Source organism: Nicotiana tabacum, chromosome 6 (genome assembly GCF_000715075.1).
Source record: "Nicotiana tabacum cultivar K326 chromosome 6, ASM71507v2, whole genome shotgun sequence".
In the NCBI taxonomy this organism is placed as follows: Eukaryota; Viridiplantae; Streptophyta; class Magnoliopsida; order Solanales; family Solanaceae; genus Nicotiana; species Nicotiana tabacum.
This window is the reverse complement of record NC_134085.1, coordinates 8,614,325-8,625,638: the sequence shown is the minus strand read 5'-3', so window position 1 is coordinate 8,625,638 and position 11,314 is coordinate 8,614,325. Positions and strand designations below refer to the sequence as shown.

At 35.5% G+C, this 11,314-nt stretch overlaps 1 protein-coding gene across 2 annotated transcripts; it reads right to left on the bottom strand.

The window, feature by feature from the left end:
- Positions 1-835: 835 nt before the first annotated feature.
- On the bottom strand, positions 836-4,430 carry LOC107827359 (elongation factor 1-gamma 3). 2 transcript variants are annotated; one of them, XM_016654476.2, is made up of 8 exons: positions 4,257-4,430; positions 4,056-4,091; positions 2,925-3,074; positions 2,778-2,838; positions 2,640-2,692; positions 2,225-2,326; positions 1,641-2,139; positions 836-1,457 (listed from the first exon to the last, which is right to left on the bottom strand). In XM_016654476.2, the coding sequence occupies exons 2-8, from the start codon at positions 4,062-4,064 to the stop codon at positions 1,078-1,080; spliced, it is 1,254 nt and encodes a 417-aa protein (XP_016509962.1). In that variant the 5' UTR covers positions 4,065-4,091; positions 4,257-4,430; the 3' UTR covers positions 836-1,077. The 2 variants fall into 2 exon arrangements, with proteins under 2 accessions (XP_016509962.1, XP_016509961.2); XM_016654475.2 differs by lacking the exons at positions 4,056-4,091; positions 4,257-4,430 and having other exon boundaries at positions 2,925-3,146.
- Positions 4,431-11,314: the final 6,884 nt, after the last annotated feature.

Genomic DNA, 11,314 nt, shown 5'->3' with positions numbered 1-11,314 from the left:
ATTTCAGTTACTCTCTTTCTTTTGGGTTCTCACGTCTCATTTGGAGAGAAGTTATGCATGCAAGTGGTGATATGGGCAAAGTTTAAACATTAAGTGGGCGTTTGGATATAAGAATTGTAAAATTTAAAAAAAGGGTGAAATTTTTTTTTAAGTGAAAATGATGGTATTTGAAATTTTGAATTGTGTATGGACATAAATATAATTTTGGTAAGCTTTTGAAGTTTTATGAGTGATTTAAGTAAAAATTTTGAAAAACAGGATTTTTAAGTTTTTCAAATTTTCGAAAATTTCTAAAATACATCTTAAAGTGATTTATGAACATACATTGATTTCAAAAAAAAAAAAAAATTAGTGAAAAAAAGGGAAAAATTTCCTATGTCCAAACGGGCTCTAAATTCATTTGGTTCTTGTACGTTATAAACAAAGTTTAATTATTTTTTTTCCGTTCCTCATATTCATCTGTGTATTTAGCTAAACAAGGGCGAAACCTTTTTAAATTGATGTTTAGTTGAAAAAAAGTTATGCAAATAACTTTCCAATCTCTCCAAAAACTAGAATGATTTTTCCCGGGAAAAAAAATATTTTCGCCATATTTTGAAACAAAGTCCACTTCCACTGTTTTGCAACTTCTTTTAAGAACGAGAAATACACAAAGGGCAGATGACAAAAAAAAACAGAAAAAAGAACATCCTTACCTTTTTGTATGGTAATGTTTGTTGGAAAATATAGGAGATTAGAGATGGAAACTCAAAAATGCTACATCCAATCCAACTCAAAAATACTTCCAACAAACATCAAGCAAAAGTCAAATGCAACTTGGCAAGGACAATTCACCTGAAGGAAATCAGTGCCACGACTGCTTTACTTGGAAAAGGATAACATAACCACAAATGCGTCCCAGTTCACTATGTCAAAATTGATAATTTAGAAAACACACTACAAAGACAACATATTCTATAAGGAAGACAAAATAGTTTTTATAACAAGAATCTAAGTAAATTTGGGAGGGCAAAACCAAGGTAACTACAACGGTACCACCTCAGGCAAAAGGAAACATTGCCAAATGCAATACAATGTTTACTTGAAGCACTTTGCATCCAACAGAGCCTCTCCCTCAAAGGGCTCATAATCCTCAATCATTTGGTTGACACGCTCCTTCTGTGCTTCATCGTTGATGTCTACTTCCTTCCATTCATAGAGCTCCATGTCATAGCATTCATCCATAACAAACTTGGGAATTTCTTTTCCACGGAAAAGCCACAAACCCTTCACCTTATATGGGGCCTCAGAACCAATTACCAACATCTTACCAAAAGCGTACTTACGTGCCAGATCCATTCTCTGCAGAAAACCACCAACCTTGTTCAAGGTTACAAAGGAAACTGTGTTCTCATCCTGGTACTTGTAATCACAGAACCAGAGAGAATATCCTTCGGGATCATACATGTCCCAGAAACCTGCAAAACAAGAACAGTGTGGGGTAAGGTTCTCACAAGGAACCAGTTCAAGTATCTTCTTAAGGAAATAGACAATTCCCTCTTCTATACATTTCCTGTGATGACTAGTGATACTCTTTAGCTCTAGTTTGTAAAACTTATCATAAGAGAGAGAGTTAACAACACAGAAAAACTAAAATATACCTTTAATGGCAACCTCGCGGAAGTTGGTCTTGGTATTGGAGTAAAGCCTCTTCCACTCATCCAGAATCATCTTACTTGGAGGCAATAGATCAAGAGGATTCTTTGCCTTAGGCTTGGGTGCTTCTTCCTCCTCTTCAAACTTTGGTTCTTCCTTCTTAACCTCTTTCTTTGGCTCCTCCTTTGCTTTGGGTTTTGCAGGTTCCTTTGCTGGTGCAGGCTTCTTGGACGGGGGCGCTGGGATAGATTCAGCTTGTTTCACCTCACCCAATATCTTGCAGAAATTTGGCTGATTAACCACAGTCCAGAAGTATCTCTCTACATGTGGGAATTCCTTGGTAAAGCTCTTGGTCATTATATACCTAAAACCATGGCTCAAGTTGCAGGCCATTATAATGTCGGCCAATGTGATTGAATGTCCAACCAAGTAAGTGTTAGACGCAAGATGGATGTTTAAAGCACCAAGAGCTCTCTTTAATGCAGCTACTGCAGCTTCCTCGGCCTTTTTGCAGAACAAGAAGAATTTCAGTTGAGTTACTCTTTCCTACAATTTCTGAAAAAAATATAATGCATGGTACGAGATATACCGGAGGAATGAATACACGATAGCCGAGACGTGGGTACAACCATTGCCCAATGTTTGCATCAATCTCAGTGGCAGAAAAATCATTCCATTGCTCTATTTGAGCCTGTCAAGGAAAAAGAGAAAAACATATAGAGTATGAATTTCACAAATGAAAAGTGTAAGGGCTTGTTTGGTACGGGATAAGAGATAATTTATCCCGGGATTAAATTTGAGATGACTTTATCCCATGTTTGGTTGGGATAAAACCGTGGTATAACTAATACCCTCCTGGGATTGTAGTGTTTTTTATCCCTACGGGAGGGTGAGATAACTAATCCCAGAATAATTAATCACGGGATAACTTGTTTCCCAACCAAACGACCCCTAACCGATAAATGAATAACACTAAGAAACCATATCCAACTTGAATTACTTACATATTCGATCAACGAAGAGCCAAAGAGAGGATTGTCGGGCTTCAATTTAGTTACTGCATGAATTAAAGGAGGTCAATGTCAGTTAATTTCTGTTATATGATCATAAGTCAAATTAAAGAAAATGAGAAATAGCCTCACCATAGCGTGCAATAGCATTGCTCTCGAAAACAGGTCCATCAGGTGTTTCAAGCACAGGAACCTATAGGTAAAACACACACCAAGATTAGTAAAACCTTGCTCAAGTAAATGAAAGCATTTATACAGTTCTGTAGAATAATAACATACCTTTCCAATTGGATTCATCTTGACAAACTCAGGTGTCTTGTTTGATACACCCATCTCGAAATTCTTTGCAAGTTCAACCTTTACACCTGTGTACTCAGCAGCAATGAGTGCCTTTAAGGCATTTTTGTTGTTACTTCCAGAGTGCAAAACCTGCAACATATAAAATACAGACAATTTAAATGCTAATATATCGTCAAGAAATTTCATCCCCAAGAGAAACAGAATAATATTTAGCATATTATGCGCATATATTGTTTAAAGAGCTTTGCTACTGCCAAAGTAGCTCAAGGAAAATCTTCTAGCCTTCATGTAAAATGTCCGTTTATATAAATTGGAGCACAATTTTAAACATTATTAACATGTTTGGAAAACGGCTAACACAAGACCTCAATTCTCTGTTAGAAATTCAAATAAATATTCATCCTCAAATGTATTTACCATCCAACAGATACAACAAAGGCGCAATATATTATCAAATTGAACACCTCAGAAATCGTCTTCATCTTTATCTTTGAGATAATAACATAAAAAAATCTTATGCAACCTTGTTTATATAAAAATGTAATTTAAATTCCATTCGAGTCTGGCCTTAAGAAACTCTACAATAAAAACCTGGTTTTAGTTTTATAGTGTCTTTCTTAAATGGGAAGTAGATGCTCATAGGACAGTGCAATTACCGCCGAAATCTCTCTCTAAACAGAAAAAAATTCAACATTCTCCAAGGGCCTTCACACTTGACCAAATTTGGCTCTACTTAATTGAGTGATTGCAAAACCATTTTTGAAGAAGACGAATACAAATAGCCAACGGGCATAGTCAAAAGGAAAATTCAGCAAAATAATTAACCTCAACTTGGATCTTACAACTCATACAGTCATAGTAGTAATAACTCAATCTTAAGAGATACAAATAAAATTATTAAACAAAACCAAACTTAGAACTTATCAAAATAAAGTGCAATAATAATTCAAAAAAAACACTGCAAAACCCACAACCAAAATGTACAAAAATTACTAACACGTCAAAAGACCAGCAATAAAGTTGAAATCATTGCCTATAAATCCATCAAAAATTAAAATCTAGATCTATATTTTATATCAACAGGAATCAATGAAGATCTAAGAAACATACCAGAGCCATGGCTGCACAGTTGGAACTTGATCACTCCTTTACACCAAAACAATAAAATTAAGCAATGAGAACCACAAAATAAATAAAGAAAATGGGGAAAATAATCTTGATTCATTCATAAATGGAAAACAATATTTTGCTAAGGAAATCACAGAAATTGAAAAAACAGATCAAAGGGAAAGGGAAAGATGAGAGCTTTACCAAGTTTGTAACGGCGATAAGCTCTGAGCAGAAAAGAGAGCCTCTTAGTTAAGATGCGAGAAAAGAGGTTTAGGGTTTGGTAGTGGGGGTGTCTATATATGTGGTGGGGTGGGTATATAGATCTTGACGAGAATATGCTTTTGGTTGCAACTTTACTTTAGTGCGGAATTGAGCATGGACAATTTTGGTATATCATGGAAGATTTATAATTATTTTAATTTTCTTAATAATTTTTATTCAAGAAATAAAACTAAAATTATTTTATTCTTTCAAGGTGATTTATATATATCAAAACGACATTCGATAAATATATATAAAAAAGAAAAACTCATCACGAAAACTATTCTATATTAGAAATCTATCAAAAGGAGATTATAATAGCGTTAATATTAGGTTAAAGTAAGTTGAATTATTTTGCTATATAAAATTTTTTGCCAAGGGTATTTGTTGTCAATAAAAAAAGAAAAAAAAATTGCTTCTTTTTCTACTTATGGGAAGAATACATCTTTCAACTTTTGAAAATAGGTTTTGCTCCTCTTCAAAGTTATATGTTCCCTAAAAATTTGATCAAACACATCAAATTTTAAAAGTAAATACCTTTTCGAAGGAAAAAGTCACTTTTAGACTCCTTGAAACTTGGTTAAACTACTATTAACTTGCACCCGGCTCAAATATATTTATCGGGTAGATTCTCAACTTCAGCCCTTATAATTTTTTAACATTTAATAATTATAATTTTTATGAATGAGATAAAGTTAGCCATCAACATCTCGAAAGTCATATATGAATGGCGGAGGAGGGTGGCCACTGGTGGAGGAAAGGCGGAGGGTGGCGGAGGCGATTTTAGGTCGCCCTAAAATCCAAATTGGGGGAGAGAATTTGAGAGGGTCTAAAGCGGGGTGTAAAAATGTGATCTTTACACTATCTCTATATAAGAACTCAATTTCCTAATCTCTATCTAATTCATAATACGACAATGCCTACATCCAGAAAGATATGTGGTAAAAGATTGAATGTGACTAAGGAAGAGTTGAGTCAGAAGAACGTGATTTTTCATGATGTTTATTATAAGTAAATATAAGGTCTTCAGTAGATCATGTCTTAAGACGTGTAAGCCTCTTGATAAGGAGCCTTAAGGCAAGAATATCTATCCACCTTTATAGTGAAAGACGATGAGAGATTCAGATGATAAATAAAAGTTTCAAGAAGAAAAAGAAGCAAGATGAAGAAGGGTACGAGATATCTAGCTAGCGAAGATTATTATTAATTGTCATTCAGGAAGAGAGATATAAGCAATATAAGTTACCTTCAACAGTAATAAAGGTATGTACAATTGGCCACACCGATCTAAGTTATGCCCTATGGGAGCTAACAAATATGGTTTTAGAGAAGGACAGAATATTAGGATCCAGCTGGGGTCAGAGTAACCCAAAATGGTGAATGGATTGTTTGCGTTAGTCGACATTTCCAAAGAATATTGCAAATGTGCTAATAGATCTTCTCGTGAGACATCCAGATGGTGCACTCCAAAATAGTACAGCTAGATATGAGCACTACAAAGATAGGCATTGAAAGCCTTAAAGGGATAAATATTACCTTAGTATGGCTCTCATCCCTAGTAAAGCGAAAACGTTAAGCAACCCGAAGAGCCAATGGATGGAGCAAGGGGAGCTGAAAGCAAAAGAACGTCTTGTTAAAGCTTTCAGAATAAAGTGATAGACAGAAATATTAGCATGGAAATAAGAAGAGAGTTAATGAAACATTATGAGTAAAATGTGATACATGGATGACAACGGTAGGAAAAAATGACAGTACTACAGTGTCCATAGTCAAGTAAAGGAAGATATGAGAGGTGACAGTCCTTGAGACGACAAAAAAGTGTAGGCCATAAAGTCATATCCTCATTTCAAGAAATAAGTTAGACCCCTAAGCAATAGAAATCAATATAGACTGGTGAACAAGATAAACTAAACATGAATTAAGGACTGAATGATTTGATAATGGTCGGCATCATGAGAATTTCAGATTGCATTCCAGCGATAATAGAATGGACAACAGAAGAAGATTCATAAGAAATTCAGAGAAAGGTCATTCAAGAAGACGCTTTCCTAAAGCAAGCAATGTGAGCAAAGTTAAGCTTAAAGGACTAAGTGTGCCAGTTACACTGAGTGTCACCCTCGTGAGTAAGGAATTTTGTTATCCTTAGTGCAGAAGGATTACCGCAAGGCGGGTAAGAGTCATTGATGATGTGAAAAGATGCCAATGAGGTAAAACATCTATATGTAAATCATCGTAGCACTAAATCTTAGCACTCACCTAAAGAGGGGAATATGGAGTTATGTGGCATTAAGTCAGAATTAAGTGGTTCAGTAACTATGGAATGGTCAAGGAAGAATGCGATAAAAAATGAGAAAGGAATGAGATTGCACTAACTCAAATCCTACTAATATGCTACGATTCCGGAACATTATGCAAACATGACGACAAGGAAAGGAAGTAAGGGTTCCTGCCCGAGATGTTATTGATAAGGAGTCAGTGCGAGACGTAAGTTAAGACGAAGGAAATAACCCAACAAAGATTACGTGGAATATTGATACGAGAATGGGCCAACGAGTAGTCAGTAATTGATTCAAGAAGAGCCTAGTTATGGCTAAACAGGAGGTTACAGATGAGTTAGCAGAACGTGCAAGATAAACATAGTAAAACACAATATGGTGGTTTAAGTCTCACAGATATGACATCATGATCCTTGAGAAATATCTAGATAGGAGTTGGGGTGGTTAAGGTACCATATGAGTGTTACTAAAATAAAAGAGAGAGCCATTGGGAAGACAGTCAAAATATCTATTCAGAAGCAACCCAACAAGCACAAGGGCATGGAGGTAAGCAACTACGGATAATTATAAGCAAGAAAGGACGTCAAAAGGGTCTGTAATAAGCTCACAACTTTACAAGAGTCAAGGGTTCTCCCTAAGTACTACAACGAAAGACTAGCTTAGGAAATAAGGAAAAAGGTTTCAACCTAAGCTGGGTGACTTAAGGAGGAAATGATCTTATAATAATAGTCTCGCAACAAAATTATAGGCACTCCATAAGAAAATGACACCTACTATGGCTAATGAACGGGAAGTAAAAATCGGAAGTGATATTCAAGATCATATGAGTTGTATGAAATTCTAATATGCATAGGCATTAAGATAAGCCAAGTATTCATGCAACAAGTGGCAGAACGACCACAGAAAGTAATTGCTTACATTTAAAGAAAGCTGAGAAGAAATAGAAGAAATTATTCGATCAATGATCCAGAGTTAGGTACGTTATGAATGCACTCAAGATTTTAGAGTATTGTCCATGTGGCATATATGTTGGCAATCGTATAGTCGTAGAAGACTCCAGTGTAAGTTAAAAGAAAGAATTAAGTTCAGGTCATAGACAAAGGATTGAATTGTTAGATAATGGTATCATAGATATTTCATAGCGTCCATGAAAGGCTAAAGTAACACCATGAACCGTAGATCGGAAGATAGCTTAAGCATAAAGGCTGATCAAAAGGAGAAGGAAACTAAAGAGTTACATCAACAAAGTAAATTAGGAATTTGATTACTTGACCCATAAAATTATAGAACTCGTGATTGAGAATATTGTAGGATTACTATTAAATATCAGAGGTACAAGAGAGATAGTAAAATATCCATATTCTATAATGGCTCTATGATAAATCCAGTTAGAAAAGTAACAACCTCATAAGAAGTTAGTTTGAAGCTCCCACCAGATTGTGTGTGCACCAGAGGTGCAAGTATTATAATAGAGCTTCAAGTTTATGGACGTGAATTATACCTATGTGGAAGGGAGGTAATGAAAGAGATAGAAGATACGATGCAAGATTTTAAGGTAAGTAAGATAAAAGGTGAACATCGTACGAGATACTCAATGGCAGAAGATGTGAATAATCCATACTTCAGATAGAAGGCTAGAAGTGTTGGGATTCAGTATCCAGGAATGATAGCGGCATCGTCAGTGGCGTACCTTCTAGCCTATGGTTTCTAAGTACCGAGAGATCTAGTAAAGAGAGTAAATAAGAGTTAGAGATGAGGTGATGTCTCGCTTGATGTTCCAGAATAACACAAGGAAATCTATGGTGTAATCAAGCTGAAGGGACGCTACGAATAGTGTAAATAGATACATTTAGGTCGCAAGCTAAAGTATAGTAAAGCGACAAAGTTTTATTACATGAGTAAGGATAAGGAAGGGTGAGTGAGAAGGCAACGTGGATGGATAAGTCCTTAGGATTAAGCCCATAAAAACAAGAAGAGCTGATGATTTATCGTAGTTATAAGAAAGCTCAGTATAGCCTGAATTAACTCAAAGGAGTTACTCATCATAAGTAGCATTTAAAATAGATGGAAGGCTGCCATGATAGTAAAATAAGGGTGTAATTGTGGTAGATAAAGGATGATGTTTGGGCCTTCGATTGAGTAATGATTTGAAGAAAGGGATTCATGAGTTATACGAGATTAATTCACCTACATAAGGTGAATTAACAATGAATGGACAAAAGTCACAAAGTATGAGATGAGATTAGGCCATTATTCTTAAGATGAACAGTAATGCGGGAGCATTAAAGGACTTGGATTTATACATATGAGATAAGCAATGAAAGTAACCAGTAGTTTGGTAGCAGACTTCAGCAATGATAAATCGAGGTAAGAGTTATGACATAGTATGACCTACCTAGGTGCAGTAAAGTCATACGGATGGATAAACAAAATAAGGTATAGCAATATTCATGAGTTCAACAAAGTACCGAACGAAGAGCTTCGGTATACCCATAGATACCCAGAGGGACATCTTGTCAAGCTCTATATATGTTTGCAAGGTGAAGTCTAGAGATTGACAAAAAGCTGGAGAAAAAGGGGAGAAGAGTCACATATGCGCACATATAAGGAAAAAATTGTAAAGGCTACATGACAGAAGGTAGCAAGAGTTACGAGATTAGAAGAATTCCGACCATAGGCCGTGGTGTGAGAAAGAGACCTACATGTGGGAATACCCTGGACCTTGGATTTATTCACAGAACAACTGGCTATGATGGTAAGGACAGCACTAAAGTATTCGCAAGGACTATAGGCTATGACAATGGTAAATGCATCAGTCAACATTCGAGGACGAATGTTCCAAAGGGGGAAATGATGTTACACCCCATATTTTTATACGTGAAAGTGTGCCATAAATAAATTGATGAAAGCTCGGAAATGAGGTGTTATGTTATATCCCCATTTCATACACAAATGTTTTGTCGTAAGTTAATCGACGTAGAATCAGGGATGAGATTATCTTGAGGTTATAAGAATTTATGCTATTTATAACAAGTGATGAGTAAATTAGTGAAGGTGAGAGGGTAAGCAAATAAAAAAAATGAATTTCGTCGAAGTTTTACATTTTCGGATAAAATACGGTCCGAGCTAAAATACCCGGTATTTATAGACTAGTACCGTACAATGTACCCCAGGGCCATGATGGTAAGGTATATAAGGTGTTTAAAGTAAGTAGTATTATATGTAATTTGAGATAATTCGTAATTATGTGGATAATTGGGTAATTATTAATTGTTAGTGGAAGATAAAGTAATAAATTAGAATCTTTGGATAAATACAAAGGCAAAACATGGCAGCAAGATCTAGTTTTAATTTGTGACTCTTAAGTCACATTTCAAGGGGGTTTAATTAGGGAATTATTGGCAAAAGTCATCTTTGTCATGTAATCCCACAAATATCAAAGATATCAATATTATTTAAGAAGGATATGCATATTTGCTAAAAGGATTGAAACTTTAAAGATAAGATACTTTCGTATCTTAATTGCTAAGACATTTCATACGGATAAAACCTCAAAGTAATTCGTTTGAAACATCATAATGCGATAAAGCGTGAGATTTGTGATTCTAAGGGAGCACGGTATAATCTTTCTCAAGAACATCATACGAATTTTTCCCTACTTGGATCCGTCGTTACGTGTTTCGCTGCAAAAGATGTGTGTTAGAGGAATCGTCAAGAGAATCGGTTCAGGTATGTTAAGGTTATCCCTTCTTTCTTTTGGCATGATTCAAATAATACAAATGAAACGAGCAAAATATGATACTTTCAAAAATGACTCTATTCATAAAAATACTAGGGGTGTCTATATTCTTGATTTCCCAGGTATATTATTATTATAGCTTCTATTCATAGGTCTCACAAAAATACGTATTTGATAAAGTTTATCCGAAAAGCATATTGATTTTTATGGCATCCCGAGAAAATTTTATTAACGTATTTCTTATGCATTTCATGCATTTATACATGTACATTGACCCATGACCAGATGGCTTATATATGTGTATTTATGTATATTATATTTATATGGGATATGGGAAAAGGTTACAGCGTTATATATGCACCGCTACCTGATCAGCTGGTATGCGTTGATGATTTGCCCACAGTGATCGAGATGATATAATGGGATACCCACAGAGGCTTGATGATGTTATAAACACATATACTCATGCATGTTATGACAATTATACACATATGCATGACATTATAAAAATGAAATGATTTATAGAGTTATGCAAACGTACATGTCGAGTCTTTTACTCCATGTCTCTCTCATGTCTATTATTTACTGAGTTTCATTCCTTACATACTCAGTACATTATTTGTACTGACGTCCCTTTTGCCCGGGGATACTGCATTTCATGCCCGCAAGTCCCGATAGACAGGTTAAGAGTCCTCCAAGTAGGCTATCAGCTCAGCGGAAGATGTTGGCACGCTCCATTTGCTTTGGAGTTGCTTGTTTGGTCAGTATAATTTAAATGCGTATTATTTGGTATGGTGGGACCCTGTCCCGACCTTTATGATAAGTATGTACTCTTAGAGGCTTTTACACAAATGTCATGTATACAGATGCTTGTATGGCCTTGCCGACCTACGTTTTGAGTTTACAAATGATCATGTTAGCGTTATAGGCCCGTATGTCACGCGTATAAGTTTTATATTAGATTGGGTCATCGTATATTGAGT

Coding starts and splice junctions, on each gene's coding strand:
- LOC107827359 (XM_016654475.2), bottom strand. CDS start 3,131: ATGAAATTTCTTGACGATATATTAGCATTTAAATTGTCTGTATTTTAT. Junction 2,693..2,777: donor CAATGCTATTGCACGCTATG/GTGAGGCTATTT, acceptor TAATTCATGCAG/TAACTAAATTGAAGCCCGAC. Junction 2,327..2,639: donor GCTCTTCGTTGATCGAATAT/GTAAGTAATTCA, acceptor TTTCCTTGACAG/GCTCAAATAGAGCAATGGAA.